Source organism: Myxocyprinus asiaticus, chromosome 50, assembly GCF_019703515.2.
Source record: "Myxocyprinus asiaticus isolate MX2 ecotype Aquarium Trade chromosome 50, UBuf_Myxa_2, whole genome shotgun sequence".
In the NCBI taxonomy this organism is placed as follows: Eukaryota; Metazoa; Chordata; class Actinopteri; order Cypriniformes; family Catostomidae; genus Myxocyprinus; species Myxocyprinus asiaticus.
Window position 1 is genome coordinate 24,021,755 of NC_059393.1, and position 22,535 is coordinate 24,044,289.

At 37.5% G+C, this 22,535-nt stretch overlaps 1 protein-coding gene across 1 annotated transcript; it reads right to left on the bottom strand.

Annotated features, from left to right (window-relative positions):
• Positions 1-224: 224 nt before the first annotated feature.
• Positions 225-22,202, bottom strand: cers5 (ceramide synthase 5). The gene is made up of 10 exons (XM_051695363.1): positions 21,707-22,202; positions 10,707-10,812; positions 8,887-9,017; positions 7,837-7,894; positions 7,550-7,600; positions 7,243-7,335; positions 5,193-5,321; positions 4,714-4,820; positions 4,164-4,320; positions 225-906 (listed from the first exon to the last, which is right to left on the bottom strand). The coding sequence occupies exons 1-10, from the start codon at positions 21,877-21,879 to the stop codon at positions 745-747; spliced, it is 1,167 nt and encodes a 388-aa protein (XP_051551323.1). The 5' UTR covers positions 21,880-22,202; the 3' UTR covers positions 225-744.
• Between the last annotated feature and the right edge of the window lie 333 nt (positions 22,203-22,535).

Here is a 22,535-nt window from a genome sequence, read left to right on the forward strand (position 1 = left end):
CTAGCCAGATATTTTAGAGATGAGCATAGCTGGAAAAATTGATTATATTCACTATAAAGTTTTCCATGACTTAAGGTTTATTTCATTTTTATGACTTTATCAAACCATTAAAAATTCCCAGATATTTCATGGTTTTCCATAACTGCCAGAACCTTGAATTTATTATTGTCTTTTGCATTAATCTTCCCTGATTTTTAAAAACACTGCTTTCAAAAATAATCTCATTACAGGAAAAAGCCCCAGCTTTCATTTAATAATCTTATTTAGTTTCCAAAATGAAAAACAGAACAGGAACCAAATTAAAAACACAACAGTAACCAAAACAAAACAATGAAACAAATCTTATATAGAAACTCAAGTAGTACATCTGACCATTAAAATCGTAAGAGAACGTTCCTCTCCGACTTCAGTAAAACGCGAAGCACGGAGCAGAACGCCAAATCTCCTGAAACAAGGAAACGAGCAAATGCAAATATTACTAATTTAATCGTTTTCTCTTTCACAAGCTTCTTATAGTGGCCACATTGTCATCGTTACTGTCCATCACTGTAATAATCACCCAAATAAAGACCCAAACTCTCAAAAAGAGTGCCTGGAAATTCAAAGCAGTCTCAAAATATCCTGTAATGGGATCGTTTTGTTGTTTACTCATTTTGGTTTTGAACGGAAATTGAGGTACAGAAACGAGTCCCATTGTGATATTTCTGTGACAAAAGTTCATTGTGCAGAAGGCCACATGGAGTGTCACCAGTCATTGTGGTTTTGGTTCCAAGATTTGGAGCCAAAATGGCCATTGGAGCCGTTTTCTCCTCGGGGTGAAGTTCCCGTTTTGAGTCGCTCTTTGGTTAGTGTCTCGGTTTCCTCCTCTGAGCTGCTTTCTATGTCACTACGGTCATCTTTGGACACCTGAAAAGACACCAGAGTTATTAGCTAAAGTACACTTCAGTTTTTAAACAGCACAACAGTCTTGATTCTGGAAGTATTATTCCCATTCATTTCTACCATAGGGATTTCATAAAATCCTTCATCAATTAGTTCTAACCCATGAACCAAAGCAACCAGCTCCGAAGTGAATCACAACATTATACATTTTGATTTGAACCAAAAAAGTTTGTCATTCACAGTAGAGGGTGGTGCTGCACAGCTCTTCTGGTGCACTTTGTTGGCCGCCATTCTCTGATTGGTGGATCTTAGGTAGTGTAGTTCATCACTTGGACTTCACAAAGTAATTTCATAACAATAAAACTAAAATAACGTGGACTCATGGCTTTAACCGGGGCATATACCATTGATTAACAACTTTGGAGCTCAACGGTAGGTCTGTTTTTAAAGGTCTTTAAGTTTTCATTAATGAATAGTACTTTTACTTCTGAAACCAGACTGTTGCGCTCTATCATTTGGGTGTAATCTAATGTACGTGTATAAACGTTTAAACATATTGGCAGATTTGCATACTTGTATTGTTAACTATCCAATGGTCAGAGATCAATTAAAAGAATATTCTAGGTTCAATAAAAGTTAAACTATCAACAGCATTTATGGCATAATGTTAAAGTAAAAATCAGTTACAAGACACTTAAAATGGAACTAAATTGGTCAATGCAATAAATGTTTCATTTATTGGTGGACAACTGCAAATCTAAATGCGAATTAACTTAATGTTTTAAAAACCTTGTTGCACAGCTATATCCAATATTTCTGTAATTTAAGAAATTATAAAATCTTTGAATATTTAAATATTTTTGACCATGTAAAGCTGCAAAACCCTGTAACTTTCACTCGATAGGCACAGTTTTTATATAGAGAATAATTTGTCACATCGGTGACGAATAACAGGAAGCCCATCCAGCTTGACATGTAGTCCCACTGCAAAACCTTAGAACTCAAATTGATCATATTTTTCACTGTACAAGTAATATAACCACTTTAACAAAAACTTAACAATTCTATATATTAATGTAATTACCTATATGAACTAGATAAAACTTTGATGTTGGCTGGCCTGAAAGTTAAAAAAAGTAAGCTGAGCTTACTGTAACAGACCTTACAGTAAGAAAGAAAGGTGAGAGAGAGAGAAACTGAAGGCAGATTTAAGGTCTTGTGTGGGTTTGTTTGCATTTGAATTTTTGACAGATGGAGTTTGAATTCACAAGCATTCCGTTGGAACATTCATCATTTTTCATCATCCGCTGTACGAAAACTGTAGGTCCAATCAGTTAGAAAAGACACACTACACTTTTTCAGAACTGTCTGAAGGTCTGTGCAAAGTTTGCTGGATGTAGCTTGAAAGCTCCAGGAAGAGTTAGTGTTCTAAATTTTGGTCTCAGTTTCTGAAAAGACCTAAAATTAAGTTCATAGAAGAACAGTATGTTGGCTTTTACATCCAAAGTACACTGCCCTGTTTACTTCCATTGTAAGTACACTATATTGCCAAAAGTATTCGCTCATCTGCCTTTAGACGCATATGAACTTAAGTGACATCCCATTCTTAATCCATAGGGTTTAATATGACGTTGGCCCACCCTTTGCAGCTATAACAGCTTCAACTCTTCTGGGAAGGCTTTCCACAAGGTTTAGGAGTGTGTTTATGGGAATTTTTGACCATTCTTCCAGAAGCGCATTTGTGAGGTCAGACACTGATGTTGGACGAGAAGGCCTGGCTCACAGTCTTTGCTCTAATTCATCCCAAAGGTGCTCTATCGGGTTGAGGTCAGGACTCTGTGCAGGCCAGTCAAGTTCTTCCACACCAAACTCGCTCATCCATGTCTTTATGGACCTTGCTTTGTGCACTGGTGTGCAGTCATGTTGGAACAGGAAGGGGCCATCCCCAAACTGTTCCCACAAAGTTGGGAGCATGGAATTGTCCAAAATCTCTTGGTATGCTGAAGCATTCAGAGTTCCTTTCACTGGAACTAAGGGGCCAAGCCCAGCTCCTGAAAAACAACCCCACACCATAACCCCCCCTCCACCAAACTTCACAGTTGGCACAATGCAGTCAGACAAGTACTGTTCTCCTGGCAACCGCCAAACCTAGACTCGTCCATCAGATTGCCAGATGGAGAAGCGTGATTCGTCACTCCAGAGAACACGTCTCCACTGCTCTAGAGTCCAGTGGCGGCGTGCTTTACACCACTGCATCCGACGATTTGCATTGCACTTGGTGATGTATGGCTTGGATGCAGCTGCTTGGCCATGGAAACCCATTCCATGAAGCTCTCTACACACTGTTCTTGAGCTAATCTGAAGGCCACATGAACTTTGGAGGTCTGTAGCGATTGACTCTGCAGAAAGTTGGCGACCTCTGCGCACTATGCGCCTCAGCATCCGCTGACACTGCTCTGTCATTTTACGTGGCCTACCGCTTCGTGGCTGAGTTGCTGTCATTCCCAATCGCTTCCACTTTGTTATAAATCCACTGACAGTTGACTGTGGAATATTTAGTAGTGAGGAAATTTCACGACTGGACTTGTTGCACAGGTGGCATCCTATCACAGTACCACGCTGGAATTCACTGAGCTCCTGAGAGCGACCCATTCTTTCACAAATGTTTGTAGAAGCAATCTGCATGCCTAGGTGCTTCATTTTATACACCTGTGGCCATGGAAGTGATTGGAACACCTGAATTCAATTATTTGGATGGGTGAGCGAATACTTTTGGCAATATAGTATATGTTAGTGTAATCATAATTTTTTGCCTTTAAAAAGCCCTGAGGGACATGTAATGTTCTGTGGTAATCAACAACATTACACAAATGCTGTCAGTGGAGCTTGACATGTGTTGAACCTGTAAACACACAGTTTTGGCAATGTCAAAGGAAAAAAGTATCACGATAAACAGAAGACAGACTTACAGCTGAAGAGATACAGAGTGAAAGACTCTACTAAGATGATAGAAGTGAGTTTAGCAGAAAGAGTGAAAGATCTCTATTGGGAGAGAAGCTGAAAGACAGCGACAGGATTCCAGCCAGCAACAGAAGGAAAACATAAACCAGTTCTGCAGGACAGAAAGATAAGAAAGAGCGAGTGTAACTACTACAAGAAATTCAAGTGAATTTTGCTGTAATTCCCCCGTTCCTTCATGCAATCTTGTGCTAAAACAATTTGAAGTTTACAATAAGCAACTAAACAAAGGCGACAGCTCAAGGAATCTGCTGTGTTCAGACCTTTCCTCTCATGATGGCTTTGAAGGCTATGCGAGCGATGAGGTAGGACCAGATGATGTGCAACACCTGCAGCACCAGCAACAAGGAGTTAAAGAGCCACCAGGATGGGTACGGCCCGATGATGTCCCAACTCTCAAATAGTGTTGTGTTCAGAATCCTGTAATACACCAACACGTGTCAATTTCCCTTTACCATCGCTTAAAATTGTAGGAAAAATAAAAATAGACGAACTCTTCCATAAATTACTGACATCAATGCATTTTAGATACATTTCCAACAGGCAGTTTTGTTGTTTTAATAATGTCCTAATTATTCAGGGTCACGTCTGCATTGGGGAGGTCAGTTTTCAGGTCTATAGTTAAGTTCTGTCAGCAGTACGTCCCCCCCAAAGCATCATATATTGTAAGTTTCAGTGTACACTGAATACAGCCGCTCGTGTTTCAGCTCTCTGCAGGAGACCATCAGCAACAATCTAACGAGCCACTGATCCCAAACCTGTTAATTGACTGTTAAATGAATGTGCACAAACATACACAGATCTGATACTGACCAGAAGGGGAAGATGATCAGTCTTGTGCCGAAAAAGATGATTCCAAACACCACGAACAGGACGTCACATAGACGCTGGTATTTGGCATAATTTGCTAATTTCGCAGCCTATAGGAGATACAAATATGGTTTATTTGTAAAATAAAAAATACTAAAAGTAAATACTATTTATGTTGCATTAAATTAAAAAGAAAATTGCTAAATGTTGTCAACCCAGATTTATAAATACTAATCAGATTGTAAAAAATATTGCATTTTTGGGAAACAGTTAAAATCGACCCTCAGTTTAGTGCTTGTTTATTAATACTAATCATATAATACTAAATCATGAAGCATTGAAAATTTAATTTTGGATACAATTAGTGCATAAACCCTTAAAAGCTGGTTTAATAATACTAACTTAATTCCTCAATGGACAGCACAACTTAAGACTTCATCATTATTTCAAACCTCATGTAGCAGAACTGCAGGTGCTCTTACCTCCAACAGGAAGTCAGATGCGTCATGAACATACATGACTAGACTTCCCACACGTAACATGTTATTTACATATGAGAAACTAATCAGGCTGATTGTAGCCAGATGATGAACAAACATTATGAGGAAATCCTGCAGAAACACAAAAGAAATGCATTAAATACAGCCAGACTTCAGAGTACACAAACATTTTATGAACAAATGCAAAATGCAGTTTCAAATAAATGCATCAAACACATTCATAATTCAACAGAATTACAATACAAACATTTCACGGAAACATCACGTAAATTGAATAAAGTACATTACAATACAAATAAAAAAAAAAAAAAAAATATATATATATTTGAAAATTTAAAATTTTGATTTGAATGAGGCAAGTACAGCACTAAAATGCTAATGCTAAATGCTAAAAATTATGATTTTAGCTTTTTAACATTTTTAGTTTTAGGTCTCTGCAAAACAGTTTAAGTGCTTATTCTTTCGGCGTGACAAATTTCCTGTGTGGATAAAAACCAATAAAAGACGCTTAAAATATTACATTTGAATGAGAAAAGAACAGCACTAAAATGCTAATGCTAAATGCTAAAAATTACGATTTTAGCTTTTTAACATTTTTAGTTTTAGGTCTCTGCAAAACTGTTTTTTTAAGTGCTTATTCTTTTGGCGTGACAATTTTTCTGTGTGGATAAAAACCAATAAAAGACGTTTAAAATATTAGATTTGAATGAGAAAAGAACAGCACTAAAATGCTAATGCTAAATGCTAAAAATTATGATTTTAGCTTTTTAACATTTTTAGTTTTAGGACTCTGCAAAACTGTTTTTTTAAGTGCTTATTCTTTCAGTGTGACAAATTTCCTGTGTGGATAAAAACCAATAAAAGACGCTTAAAATATTAGATTTGAATGAGAAAAGAACAGCACTAAAATGTTAATGCTAAATGCTAAAAATTATGATTTTAGCTTTTTAACATTTTTAGTTTTAGGACTCTGCAAAACTGTTTTTTTAAGTGCTTATTCTTTCAGCATGACAAATTTCCTGTGTGGATAAAAACCAATAAAAGACGCTTAAAATATTAGATTTGAATAAGAAAAGAACAGCACTAAAATGCTAATGCTAAATGCTAAAAATTGCGACTTCAGATTTATAACAGTTTTGCATTTAGGTCCCAGTTAAACCGAAACTATTTATGATATTTAAAGAGATAAATGTCACATGACTAGAGTTCAAATGAACTAAATTCAGATTCATATACTTATCCATATAGATTTAAGGCCCAGTTAAACTGAAACTATTTATAATATTTTTTTTAAAGCTTTTTCTCTTAACATAGCACTTTTCCAGTTTGGACACAAACACTGTACACTGAAATTTGCATATCTGTTTCTGCCGTGTCACTTCCATTAAAGCATCTGCCTCCAAACAGACAGGAACAACATTTCTTTGTTACCATCATGCCCTGAGGACTCACAGTATCTTATTATACAAAACGCCGGTCATTCAACGAACACATTACCGCAGGCTGTACCATGGATAAAAAGATGCGCCCCACCCTGAAGATGATCACCAAAGTGAAAAAACTGCATTATTTGTCTACATGCAACTGAATTTAAAAAGAGAATGGTGATCTACCTGAAATCGAACAACAGACAAACACCCCTCAAAACAAAAGCCATGTGCATTTGACAGCTGTTGCATCCAGAGTGCACTCTGTACTCATCATCACTGTTAGTATTGCTCATACTTGGAGTCAGTGATTTGAACAAACCCCTAACACTGGCATGCAACTTGTTTCATTTCGAGTCATATCTGGAGAACAGAATATCATAGAGACTTAATGGAGCTTTTTTGGAACAACATATTTGGGTGAACTATGCCTTTAAAGTCTAACTTGACAAAATGTGAAATTATAAAACACCTCTGAAAATCTATGACAGAAAGGAAGTTTAGGAGAGAAGTGTGTTAGTGTGCGTTCAATGCAGCATAGATTATACAATAGGACTAATGACAACAGAACAGGAACACAAACACCGACACCTGTGAATACTCACCTTTCGTTTGATGTCTGTGAACTGTGAGAACATCAGCGACCAGTAGAAGGCAAGTTCTGTTACATAGTAATAATAAATGCCTGGAGTCAGCACCTACATCACACAAACACAGATATTAAAGACCAAAAACGACATGAACAATGACAATAAATTAAGTAATCCACAGTCAGCCAGCCATTATTGCAAAATAAACAGCAGAGGGCTCTTTTGTCACTCGGAAGGCAAGGCCGGCTCTAGGAAAAAGTAATGGACAATTAAAGTTTATTTCCATCTGCTGAAGGTGATATCATTTTACATGAAACATTACCTGATAGGGGTAGTTGTACCAGCATTGTCTCGTGTCCCACATCCAGGTAGACTATAACACACACACAATTAAATACTTGTTCAAATACATTCAATTCAATTAAGTCTGATCTTAAACAGTGCTCATTTATAATGGCAACATTTGATAAACCAGACATATATATGTAATATCTGGCTATGATTATGAACAGTAGCCACACTTAAAAATGTCCAAATGCCATTGCATTTATATCTATGTATAATTCAATAAACCGGCACTCATCATTGAGCCGTACAGCTTTAGCTCACCTGCCAGAGGAAATAGATCCCGTAGGTAAATATACACAGATAAAACATAAACCTCCACCTGCAGACAAATCACAGCAATCATTTGAGGAATCAAACTCAAGTACTCTGATACAACACGTGACAAATCATCAAACTACTCAACTGCTCTTAATAAGACGAACCGCAATATCGTAGAGAATATTAGCAAACGCCTCTATTATTACTAAATCAAGAATGAACGTAAACCCCAGATGGCTCTGCTTCCAAAATACGCAAGCATGCACAATGCCGACAGAACATGTAACAATTTCCCTTGTAAACGACAACAACCCGCTTCTCCAAAATCAAGTCCTGTATTTACACTTTTATGGCCCATTTAGAGTGCTCTCAGCCTGTGAAACTATAATGGTAACAGCGACTTCTACAATTGGTGGATAGAGGAAATTTAGCAATTCAAAACTATTTATTTGTTTAAATCAATGGCTTGTGGCTTTTACAAAAGCATTTACCATTGTTTAACAGCCTCGTTGCTCATGAAAGGTCTGTCTTTTCGCTATGGAGGTTTTAAATGGCATTTTTAGCTCTGGAGCTCTACTGTTGCACTCTATCTACTCTACAGTTGCATTTACAGTACACTACGTGATTTTGTCTTGTTTGCCAGTAAAATATCTAAACATTCTTAAAACAAGATGCATTTACTTGAGAAGCTAAATTAAATTAGATATTAGGTCTTGTTTTTAGAGAAATCTATTAAAATTTGTAACGTTTATGCTTATAACAAGAAAAAACGATTTGCCAGTGGGGTTCGAAAATAAAACTTGATTCAAAGGGAAAACAAGTTTATTTTTCTTACCCCATTGGCAAATCCTTTTTTCTTCATACAAGCATAAGCCGCACCAAATTTTGTTCGATTTCGGCAAAAACAAGACGTAATATCTAATGCCATTTTGCGTCTGAAGTAATTTCTTTCTTTTTTTCAGAATGTTTACATATTTTTACCAGTAAATAAGACTAAAATACAATATATATATATTTTTTTGCTGTGTATAAAAAGAAGAGAATAACTCTTACATGCTCTCGCAAAACTTTGTTCTTGTGCTGGGTTTGTCCTGGTTCCGCCGGTGTCGAAACCATCTCTGGACCTTCCGAACATCCCAGTCCAGCTGTTTAGACAAACCTTCTAGATGACGTGTGTCCGGGGACTAAAACAAAGAGCGATAAAGAGATAATTATATTTAGAGGTAAACGATATACCAGTTTTACAGATTAATCAGTGCCAATTGTTGCTTTTTGGAACTATTGGTTATTGGCCAACATCTAGCTATAGTTACCAATTGATTTTCTATTTATTCCTCTGTGTTTCCCCTCTAGAGGATTCTACATATACAGTATATACTGTACATAATTTTCTGGAGCAGTAAGTAAGTGGATGTGCTCTCTTTTTCTCTGATTTGAGACCATTTTTAAGACTCATCACCTAACAAACATTACTCAGATGAATTTATTTTTATTAACATTGTACAACAAAATTTTGAAAACAATCAGCCGATTAATTGGTTATCCGCAGTTTCCACCACCTTAGTTGTATGTATCAGCAAAATCCACTATCTGTGAACCTCTAATTGTGGTCACTATGAATGGACGTTGTATGGAAGACAGTTGCACGAAAGAGCTTTAAAATGTCTCCCGTGTGTTCAACGGACAAAATAACCGTAATACAGGTGAATCAATCCAAAATCAGGCCACATATCAGCAGATTTCTCCTGTGGCTAAATTAAGTTCTCAGATAAGATCTACACCCATAACAAAAAAATGTTTCAGTTTCAAAGCTGATAAAGGAAGTTTTACAGCAGTTGGCCTTTGAAGTCATTGGTTATCATAAAGACAAATGGTACATAGAGTCTCTATTCATCTATCTGGCAATGCTGAACCAGGTCAGAAGAACAAACTACATTTAAACAGTTTCTCGGCTAAAGGTGATGATATTGCTCTGATGGCCTCATAAAAACTGAGTTTAGTGAAGGGGAGTAACAGGGCTTTAGCTTCATTAAAGCATTAAATTACCAAGAGTACTTTGGAAAAAGTGGCTGAGAGATGTTTCGAAAAACATTAAGAACTAAATTACAGCTGAGCTCAGAGAGTTGAATGGACATACCACACCGCACCGAAAAAAAAAAAAGATAGTTAAAACTGACTAAATTCTGAAACGGTGCAGCTGACAGTCAGGGGTTTGTTTAAATCCCTAAGCCTAAATATGACTAATAATACAGTGGTTTTACTACAGTTATGGGGGTTTTAGGTGCTTTGCTTCCCATTGTGCCAAACAAAATCCCTTAAATGAGGTAAAAATCACTGTAACGTACCACCTCAAGTGGCTTATTGCTTTATTTTCAATTACAACATATTACACTGCTAAAAATCATTTTCTTACTGAGATTTTTTTATCTTGTTTTCCAGTAGAATTATCTCAGCATTCTTAAAACAAGATAAATTTACTTGAGAAGCAGAATGGCATTAGATAATTGGTCTTGTTTTCAGAGAAATCTGACTAAATTTAGTAAAGTTTATGCTTATAACAAGAAAAAACGATTTGCCATTGGGGTAAGAAAAAAACTTGATTAAAAGGGAAAACAACTTTATTTTAAGTTCCCCATTGGCAAATAGTTTTTTCTTCTTGTGAGCATAAGCCGCACCAAATTTTGTTAGATTTCTTTGAAAACAAGACAAAATATCTTAAGCCATTCTGCTTCTCAAGTACATTTTTCCTGTTTTAAGAATGTTTAGATATTCTTACTAGAAAACATGACAAAAATATTTTTTTTTTTGCAGTGTAGAAGAATTTAAGGACAAATGATGCTCTCTCTGGCTGAAACCGCTGAAGTTTTGTGTACCTTTGTGATGGATGTAAACACTTTCTCCAGTACGGCGTTAGGTTGAGCTCTGCGGCTCACCTCCGTCTGGATCTGAAGAATAGAGGCGCATGGACCCGCGATAAACCTGCAGGAGAGAAAGAGATGAATCAGCTGTGACAGAGAGAGACATTTACACCATTTCAGAGTGACACAAAAGTGCCCGAAGTTTATAAGAAAATGCTCCTTATTTTTCATTTGATAGTTTCTTAAAATATAACTCATTACAAATGACTAAATCAGAATACTGATTTGAATTGATTTCATAATTTCTTTTTACATCATAATGTTATAATATGTTGCCAATCCTGGTCATAAGAGTTTTATTTTTCAATTCCAAACCATTTCAAAACAAAACCCCAACATACTGTCGCATATTCAAACACGACTATCACAGAGTGCGAATTACAAGATCTCAAACGCCACTGTATTATGCTCATATCCCGACCTCAGAGCTCAACCATCCACTCTGAATTCTCTGCCAGCTTGAATACTGATTTACATCCTAAATGCCATTTAGTTAATTCAGCTAGCACTGGTTTACGATTTTCAGATGGCCTTTATCAACAGCTTTTTAAAGTTGCAGGACAACACATTAATTTAACTCCTAAAACAGAACAAAATGCTAAACAAATGGAGTCTGTGAGTGCCTGCAGCTTCAGACAAATTTTAAATAGTGATTTAGATCAAGGAATAGACACAAACTGCCAGTCAAAAATGGAAATCTATTTGCATGGCCAAATCCAGAAGATCTTATTTTGTCATGCGAAGCGCTGTATAGAAATCAAATAAGACTCAAATGCGCAGAGTCCAGACAGTCCTTGATGTGTGATCTGTTCTCAGTTCTAAAGAAAAAGGAGATTGAAGAGTTTTGAATTTTTTTTTTTTAAAACTGAAATAAAGTACATACTGTAGGGTCTTAAGCGATGCTTTGTGATTTCAAAGCTATGACAGGCACTCAGCCAAAAACATTTCCTTTAATAAATGCTTGTTTTATGAATCAGACAGCAGTTGGTTTTCTAAGAAACATATCTAAATAAGCTAAAAAAAAAACCAACAAAGATCATACGTCAACATTAAACATCATACGCAACCCAGTAAACTTCTGTAATGTGATGCGTTTCCAAGTTAAATAGAAAATTCAAGGCAAGTAAACATAGAGTGGGACTTGATTTGATCAATTGTGAATGGACTGAATCGTGAAAAATGGGTGTTCCATAAGAAGAATGGAAGCATTGGTTGTTACATTGTGATGAAAGATTACACAGGCAAAGTTGTTTTCATCGGTATAACATACAAAGATGAATCATGCGCAATAAAAGCAGAAATGTGTATAAAAATCATCGAAAATCAGGGGGGCCTGGGTAGCTCAGCGAGTATTGACGCTGACTACCACCCCTGGAGTCGTGAGTTCGAATCCAGGGTGTGCTGAGTGACTCCAGTCAGGTCTCCTAAGCAACCAAATTGGCCCGGTTGCTAGGGAGGGTAGAGTCACATGGGGTAACCTCCTCGTGGTCGCGATTAGTGGCTCTCGCTCTCAATGGGGCGCATGGTAAGTTGTGCGTAGATCGTGGAGAGTAGCATGAGCCTCCACATGCTGTGAGTCTCCGCAGTGTCATGCACAATGAGTCACGTGATAAGATGCGCAGATTGACGGTCTCCTCATGGCTATAATGAGGTTCTCGCTCTTGGTGGGGCACGTGGTGCGTTGTGCCGCGGATTGACGTCTCAGACGCGGAGGCAACTTAAGAGCACATTGGAAATTGGATATTCCAAATTGGGGAGAAAATCGAAACAAATAAATCAATCAATAAATCGTAGAAAATCGTCAATTTTTTTTTCATGTTGACTTGAATGAATCTTTTCATAACAGAAACGATTTGACCGATTGCGGTCAAAGTTCTTCATATAAAATAGAATCACTCAGCGTCTCTCAGACTATAAAACCAGGCCAGTGAGCAGCTTAATAAATGCAACGCTCCATAATGACCCTAAACACTCAATGGCCGTTGTAGCAATGTGATGACAATGGTCGTTTTGAGCAATTCATTAATCCAGAATCGGCACGAGCTGGTGAACTATGTCTTCAGGCCTGTTAAACCGTGCTGGTAACCCATAAAGACGACATACAAGGCTGTGGAATTTGACACTCGCTACGAAAAGTTAACTTTACCAATGCATTTTTATTAAAACAGACAAACTTAGCATCTAATGGTGCTTAATGTAGCATGAGGCTAGTGTTGAAACCTCTGCAGTGTTTTAGCACTGGTGTTATTGGCTTGCACAAGGCTAAGACACAAACTAAGTTGTGTATACAGTGACATCCATTGTTTGACACAAAGACATTCACAATATTCTCTTATAACGGCAGGGTTAAAGTGACAGTTGGGCTTCAGCTAAATATTACCTTGCGCATTAGCGCCAAAGCATTTTAGGAATGATAAAATCATAAAAAATGAATTATTCTAACACTAAAAGCTAACTTTTACCTCAAAGTAGTTCCTATTAAACACATCTGTAACACACACCAAAAAAATTTTTTCAAGTAAAAATATTTATTTGCATGATTTACATAAGTTAGGCCTGATTATTTGATCTAACTACGATTATTTTGCACTTTAAATTACAACCACAATTTACCGTCCAAGTAAGGAAATTTTAAGCAATATAGAAATGGCATGAACGCCGAAGAGGAAAGAGTTACCGTTTCTGAAGCGCTCTGTTGCGTGCCATCGGCGGTGGTTCGTGCCAAACTCCCGACAAAATATTAATGCGGATTTTGATTGTGAACAAAACATTTTCAAATTCACACAGAATCTCGAAGGTCTTCAAACAAGCTAAATAAAAGCCTGTGGGTTTAATCAGAGAGCCTTAAAATAACGTATTACATAATATAATGTAACAATCAGGTTTCCTGGGTTCCAAAAATAACAATGTTAAAGTAAAATGGACCGAGACTAAAATTGACCAAAAAGAGAGACTTATTAGTCATTCTACCCCTGTGCAATATTTTCCACGTTTTTAAAGCCTTAAAGGAAATCATATATCCCCATTTCATTATATGATTCCAAGTTAAATATGAATAAAACCTTAAGTATGACAATTAAAAACAATCGCAATTATTTGTATAACAATTATTCATCAGCCAAATGTCATCATTGTGACAGCCCTAATGCAAGTTTAATTTTCATTCCTTATTGGCAAATTGCTTTATCTTGTTTTAAGCATAAACCAACCTCCCTAAATTTTATTAGCTAAATACTAAAAACAAGAATAAACTACTTGGCCATTTATTTTTCAAGAACCAATATATATTCTCAGAATATATTCAAGTCTTAATATCTTATGTCATTCTGCTTCTCAAGTAAATTCATCTTGATTAAAGGATGTTTAGATATTTTTACTGGAAAACAAATGTATTTCTTGCAATGTTCTACAAAAGGTGTTTGGGAATGCCAGGAAGATAATCTCTTTGGTTGGTAGCAACTAGTGTTTGTTAAAGGCATCTTAGCTGGACTTGGCCTCTTGTGTCACATGAGCATCTGTGTTTTGTTCCAGGCCAATGAACTACATCGGTGGGATGTCTGAAGACATAAACTATTGACACCATGAGAACATCCAGAGTCCACGTGGAGCGAGAGCTTTTCTTAAGACAAGGCGCCCTTGTCACTGCGATCGTGTGATCTTTTGGTGGGTTTAAAGACGGACCTGTGTATACAACTGCCAGCTTTAAGTTCAGCATAATATAATGGAAAACATTTACATTTAAGACCTTCAGAACACTAATTAACTTTTTGTATTCAACAGAAGAAAGTCATACAGGTTTGGAATAACATAAGGGAGTAAATGACAGTTAATTAAAATGTTAGGGTGAACTACTGCAAAACAGGATGAAGTGTTGTATTGGAACTACTGCCCAGGGTCAAAAGCAGAACGCTTGATTCATCAGGATTACATCACTGCCGTCACATGCGCCATTTCTGGCACAGATTTGGCTGATTTTGTCATACCAAAGATTCAGAATTGGACACATTTTGGCTGCTATCTTCACTGGACACCCAGGCTCATTTTTTTGCACTCTGTACAACCCCCCTCATGTCAGGACAGCCCTGCTAACAACGTTTGGCATTTTCTTGCTAATTCGATTTAAGTCACTGATAAGTGTAGCATGATCTAGTCATGTCATGAGTGGTGGAAACTTGTTTCAGTGGGAGGAAACACCCTGCGTATCACTGTCTTTACTGGACTTAACGCTGAAAATGACAACAGCTCCAGGAAAACATGAGCCAAATTTATGACAACATGACAAGATAACCAGTCGATGGCTCAAGATTAGCTTCAAGCCTATGACCAACACTCCTGCACAATCACATCCATTCCAAGCAAGAACAGTTCAAACAGTTAAGATTCTTTACAAAATGATACATCGCATGATGAAATCTGAAATATGATTCAGTTCAATAAAGATTTGAATAAATGAAGTGATGCATCATGAATACAGAAATTTGGCCATGATTTAATTAGATTAAGACTTTTCACTAGGGGGGCCTGGGTAGCTCAGTGAGTATTGACGCTGACTATCACCCCTGGAGTCGCGAGTTTGAATCCAGGGCGTGCTGAGTGACTCCAGCCAGGTCTCCTAAGCAACCAAATTGGCCCGGTTGCTAGGGAGGGTAGAGTCACATGGGGTAACCTCCTCGTGGTCGCGATTAGTGGCTCTCGCTCTCAATGGGGCGCGTGGTAAGTTGTGCGTAGATCGTGGAGAGTAGCATGAGCCTCCACATGCTGTGAGTCTCCGCAGTGTCATGCACAATGAGTCACGTGATAAGATGCGCAGATTGACGGTCTCAGAAGCGGAGGCAACTGAGACTTGTCCTCCACCACCCGGATTGAGGCGAGTAACCACGCCACCACGAGGACCTACTAAGCAGTGGGAATTGGGCATTCCAAATTGGGAGAAAAAGGGGATACAAAAATACAAAAATATATTTTTTACTAAATGACGTGATGCATCTAGAAATCTGAAATTTGGCCATGATTTAATTTCATGCGATTATGATTTTTTACTGGATACGATACATCTTGAAATCTGAATTTTTTTTTTTGAGATTTTGACTTTTTACAAAATGCTGCAATGCAGCATGAAATCAGAAACGTGGTCATGATTTGATTCAATTTGATTAAATCTTTTAACCAAGTTATGCAAAACACCATGAAATCATCAGAAATCAGAAATTTGGTCATCTCCTTTATGTTTTCTTATAAAATGTTGCAATGCATATTGAAATCTGAAATTGTGTCACAATTCAGTATTATAACAATTTTACAAAATGATGCAATGCATATTGACATCAGAAATGTGGTGATGATTCGATATGATACGTTTACGTTTTCTGATAAAATGCCACAATGATTCATGAAATCTGAAATCTGGTCACCATTCAATTGGATGTGATTACGATTTTTTACCAAATGATGCGATGCATCTTGAAATCCGACATATGATTCAATTAAACATCCTAAATGATGCGATGATTCAAAAAAATCTGGTCATGATTCAATTTCGGTACATTTCAGTTTTTTTTTAATAAAATGCCACAATGCATAATGAGATCTGAAACTGTGTCACAATTCGATTTCAAACTTTTTTCCCCTAAATGATGCAATGCATGATGAATTCAGAAATATGTTCATAATTCGATTTGCTATATTTTCTATATAAATGCAGCGATGGCCATGACCTCCGAAATTTGGTAACGATTTGAAACAATCACAATTCTGTAATTAATTACGCTATACATCAATACAAATTAAATGAACCAAATTTTACATTCACAGCACATTTATTTTTAAGAAGTGCCCTACATCAACAACACAAGGAAAAGATCAAGAATTGTATATTGGATGAGAAATAAACGCATAACACATTACATTTTATTTTCGCAATGTATTAATTCATTTTTACACCCCTAGCTAAACCCACAGCAACAAAGACTTCACAGTGTCTCCTCGACTCGAGAGCTTTACTGCATTAACTATTCAGTGACAGACTGAATTCTAGAGGGAAGGATCCTGGAAACCCATGATGACACATTTCCAGGACGAAACCTCTTGAGTAACTGTCTCTAAATACCAAAATCACTCCAGCAGCATCATTATGATCTAATGTTATTGGCACGAAGTTTAACACATTCCTTTGAGGGAATGAGCCCAAACAAGAGCTGTGTGAATAGGCACAAGTGTGTGCGTTGCACAAGAGTGAGTAATACTTGTGGTGCGAATGAAAGTTGAGTCATCAGCGAATTAACAGAAACAAAGCAGTTGTGTGCATAATTGTACAAAGAGTACAGAGATACACCTCAATAAAATGTCTCAGATTGTTTGTGCATGAATGTATAAGCCTCCAATTTAGACATTGAAAAAGACCACATTTTGTAAAAAATATGGGGCTTTTTTTTTAAGGTTAAACCTGGAAATAAATAAAATGACAAATTTTGACAAATCTGAAGCAAACAGAAGTATTGTCCTTAAGAAAATGTCTGAATTTCATGATAACTTTTCACTCAAACTAGTATGCTGATATTACAAACTGTAAACAAAATTAAAGTATTCAATTATAAATATGCAAAATACAATTTTCAATAGTGGTCTTAGACTTTTGGACACATACAGTATGTGTGTGTGTGTGTGTGTGTAACTCCACAATGCCGAAGGACACCAACACTATCTGTGGTCCGCAGTCACTGATGAATAAATTAAGAGCGAGAGCTCGAGACCGAGAAACTGCTGATGTCATCCCATCCCATTGTTCATGGGCCGTCCCCCTGAAACCGGACCAACCCCCTGTAGACCAACTAGCCTAATTGGCCTCCTCAGAGGTTTGGCCAGATCTGCGACATCAGAACATACTGAAACATGACAGTGGAGTGCCTGACAACGCTCGTCAACCAAGAAACCAAGTAGGCCAACTGGAAAGAAAAGAGACCCAATTGACTTGAGAGTCATTATCAGCAACGTAAACATCACGTTGACACTAAACTCTGTAACCTGCTCGACAAAGCAACCCATAACTGGAAATGTCAGCGAGTTCTTCCAGAAGAATGAGGTCTGGCTTCATTCTCAAGACTTGCTCATCCACAAGATGAACATTTCATACTGTGACAGGTGGTACCGCAACTAAATCAATAGCACAGTTAGCTAGGCTGAGGGTAAATGAGGGTAGAGGGTATATCCCATAACTAAACAAAAAACACTCATCTTCATTTTAGTGAACCATTTAGTGATCCAGCTTATGGCCTTTACAAAAAAAAGTATTGTGGAAGTACAGTGGTACACTGATGGAATGGGTTGGTAATATCATGTTACTTGATGGAACTTGGGAGTTTTCATTTTCCAATGTTCTTACACCATTGAATTTACATAGTATTCCATAGTACTGGCAAAGACATTGCAACCAATGTGCAAGTAAAAAACAAAACAGAAAACAACTGAAATATAAATGGTACTTTTTTGTTAGTGACAGAAAGTAAATGCAAAAAACTAGCTTCTATTACAAGTTTACAAGAAGAAACTAATCACATCTAGCAGTTTTCTGGACTGGTTTTGCTTGACATTTGAAGTGCTCTTCTGCATGCCGTGGACACATGAAACAAGTCGAATTTCCATTTTAAACCACTTCAACAGAACTGGTGTAACCAGAAACAAAGCCACTAAATATGTTTAGCTCAACCGGATCGGTAAGAAAGTCGCAACGATACTTCTAACAGGTTCCTCGAGACGTTCATTTTAATCATTCTGCACATCAACAAACCCTCAGGAATCGACGTTAACATACAAGTTACATGGTATTATCTTGTTTTTTTTGGATATCTTTGATGGTAGTGCCAAAGTATTCTTATAAAGGAGTGTTCCGGGTTCAATACAAGTTAAGCTTAATCGACAGCATTTGTGGCATACTCTTGATTACCACTTGACGACTTCCTCCTTTTCTTTAAAAAAAAAGAAGCAAAAATGTAGGTGACTTTCAATGGAAGTAATGGGGGCCAATTTTTGGAGGGTTTTAAGGAAAACATGAAGCTTATAATTTTATTAAAAGCGCTTACATTATATTTTCTGTTCAAACTTGTGTATTATTTGAGCTGTAAAGTTGTTTAAATCATTTTTATGGTTGTTTTAGGGTTTACAGTGTTATCGTCATGGCAACAAAGCTGTAAAATTGGATTTAACTTGACACAAGGTAGGTTAGTAAGTGATTTCATCACACTAATTTAATCACTGTTAACACACACGTTGTTTTCGACTTGCGGCTATACTTTTGAAACAGTGAGATTTTAATGTTTACGGATTGGCCCCATTCATTTCCAATGTAAGTGCCTCACTTTAACCCAGTTTTGCTTTTTTAAAGAAAAGTTTTGTTTTATGGAAATCAACATTATGCCTTCAACAAATGCTGACGATTGAGCTTAACTTGTACGGAACCGTGAATATTCCTTTACATACTCTGGCGTACGAAGTAAATGGGTCGTTGACATGACAGTTCAAGCATGTTTTATGCAGTATCCTAAGTGATCATTTGGCATGGTATATATTAAAGTCCCATGGTACTACTATCTGATACTTTTTGTATGGGTAAAAAAAGGCTAGTTTTACCCATGCACATTGGGTTTTAAATATCCAACGAGAACTATCGTAAATCTCACCCACCGAACGTTCAGCTGAGACAGTTCTGGAATGTTTCTGCAGTCTATTCTTAGTCCTAAATCTAAAATATTAGTTCAAGACGTTCAATGCGCTTCCTGCACCAATCCAATAGCAGATAGAGAGAAGCTGTGATTCTTAAGTAACTAAATCATGTCATGACAGCCAGCCTGTGGTTTGGGGTAACTTGCATAATAATTTGCCTTAATGGTCATCTTGTGTGAAAATCAGTAGCTTGTTAATTAAAGGGATAGTTCAGCTAAAAGTAGAAGTCCTGCCATTATTTACTCACCCTCATGATGAAACCTGTATGACTTTCTTCTGTGGAACACAAAAGAAGATAAGCACCATAAACGTAGTACATACGATGTACGCAATGATAACAGAAAATAACATTTCATTAAAAAAAAAACGAACTTTCACGATTGGCCGCAGTCGGACGGAGCAACAACAAAGAGAGAAACTAGTGCCTAGGCCTGTTACGATAATTGGTACGAATATATGGACGTGCCCTCGATCACTTTTGCTGGCCTCGATATTGCCCGTTGTGTTTACATGCATACTTGTTTACATAAGAATGAATGTCACCGACATTTTAGCCAGTCGCGCTGCTTCTGTCCTCTCGTCGGCTCAGGCAGCTCCTCCACACACAGAGCGGACAGCGTCAGGTGAAGATTACGTGTTACTCGAGGCTAATAGGTGTTTTTCCCAACAACTGCATAATTACAGCCAGAAAGTTTGGAAGAATAAGTCCAAATGGACTTCAAAGCCGCATTCCACAGCTCCGGTGTGGGAACATTTCGACTTTAAGCCGATTGAGAGAGGAGAGCCCATTAACGTGAATGAGCCTGTATGTCGAATTTGTTTAAAAACAGTGGCAACGAAAAGTGACAATACAACTAGCCTAAAAGTTCATCTAAAACAAAACCATCCCATCCAGTTTTCCGAGCTGGGAACAAAAACCACAGTTGGAGATGGAGAGGGGCCTTCCCGACTTGACATTCCGATTCCAATGTCTGAATATTCTTAAGAATTAAAAGTTCATTGCTCTTTGAAAGGGTGTACTTGCATTATTATGCTATTATATTTAGAGATCGACTGATAGTAGATTTTGCCGATACCGATAACTAAGGTGGTGGGAAAGGCCGATAACCGATTAACTGGCCGATAGTTTTTAAAATTGATTTATAGAATGAAAAAAATCGTATTATTTTCTTACTATGGAGGGCACAGAATAACAGTCCACAATGAATAAAATCCCATATGCGGTTTATTGTTCAACAAAAATCCCAATAATAACCAGAAAAATGAAGATTTGGTACACAGCGCTGGACTTTAAAGTATAATTAAGTATATTGAAAATACGAAATGGTGTAAAAACTATCAGGAATTATCGGCACAGATTTTTGCCGATATCTGATAGTTCCAAAAAGCAACTATCGGCACCGATTAATCGGTAAAACCGATATATATCGGTCTACATCTAATTATATTAGCATTATATCAGTGGCATAAAATGGTCTTAAAATGACAATAATATAATTTATCGCAATTATTTCTGGGACAATATATCGTCCAACAAAAGTACTTATCGTGACAGGCCTACTCATGCCCACCCTAAAAGTAAAAAAAAAGCCCCTAGTACCGCCCCTGTTTCACGAGGTGACAGGCAAATGTCATTGCGATTCAAGTTTGGCTGAATTGAAAGCATTGAGAAATTACACTGTTTACACAGCAAATGATTTTTAGAAAATGTTGCATTCATTAATGACACTAAAAGTCAAGTATTGTGCCTCAAATGCCTTATGACATATCTATTCTACTGTACATCTACCTGTACTTCTCTTACTCAAGGAAGTTTGTCTGAAAAGCATGCTCTCCATAAAGTGGGAGAGAATTTGTAAAAGGTAGGCCAAATGCAATAAGACAAATAAACATACTTTTAAGTACTTATAGTTTTAAGTAGTACATGCAATCCTCTTTACTAAATCTAGGCCCTGCTGGTCAGCTGACAGATTCATTAGGCTGAGTTCATTGCTAGCAGGCTTGAAATTTCTCTCTGATGTTCAACCAGCCCAAATGGGCTTAGCAAACGTCTGGAACCAACTTCTTTAAAAAGTTTGGACCAGAACTGTTTACATGAATGCATGCATCCACATTTACAGAATTAAAACGACATGCGATGTGAGTTTAAAAGATTGCAATCTACATCTCAAATGACGTGTTGGTGATCAAATAGACGCTAAACCCAAATACAGTTGGCCATCCAACCCGAATCATCATACCTCTCGAAAAAGATCCGCACTGCGAATAACCCCAGAGCCAGCGGCAGCGCGGAGAACAAGTGGCCGGCTTTCGGGTACTCCACCCCGGGCGCTGGGTCAGCCAGATCCGCCCAAGTGACATTGTGCGGAAGCCAGAAGCGCTCGTTCCAGAACCAGGCTGAGAGCGCAGCCATGTTAGAGTAAAAACTAAAGATTCAGAGAGAGAAGAGGACTTAAAGAAGAACGATTCACCGCCCCTTCCTCCCTCTCTGTCTCTCTTTCCCTCCGACTGTGTGGTTCAGAGTATTAAAGGTGTTTCCACGCGTGATGGAACTGCTGCACGAGGAAGTGCAGCCCGATCTTCCGTGAGATGCGCGCACGATTACAAATATTACGACACAAAGTGCATGTTAGTACTCTAAATGTAGTATAAAATATACTATTGATCTAGCATAAACATTTCAGATCTAGTCGTTCATGTGTAGTGGCTCAAGCGTCTGAGAGTGGTGACCAGTGATGTCCGAATCGACCTTTTGAATCGATTCTTTTGACCGATTCGCGAAGCGTTTGTGAATCGCTCGACTGTAAGAACTTTGTTAGGTAGTAAAAATGAAATGGAATCACAAACAAAGCAACATTTCAAATAAACTATTCTAATAGAAAACACAGCGATAGACAGACAGCAGTTTTTAATTAAACATGTATTTCACTCGTGATATCTGGTGAGTCAATACTGAACCGATTCATTGAAACCAACCGTCCAAAAGAACCGATTCGCTAAAATCAGACTTCTCAATGCTAGGGGTGGCAACTCGGCACCACCTGTTATATATTGCCCTCCTTTGGCCAA

Bases quoted from the DNA above. Each gene is read 5' to 3' on its own strand.
- cers5 (XM_051695363.1), bottom strand. From the start codon at position 21,879: ATGGCTGCGCTCTCAGCCTGGTTCTGGAACGAGCGCTTCTGGCTTCCG. The intron at 7,601-7,836 runs GTGAGCTAAAGC...TGTGTGTTATAG, and splicing joins GGATCTATTTCCTCTGGCAG to TCTACCTGGATGTGGGACAC. The intron at 4,321-4,713 runs GTCAGTATCAGA...GGTGTATTACAG, and splicing joins CTGATCATCTTCCCCTTCTG to GATTCTGAACACAACACTAT.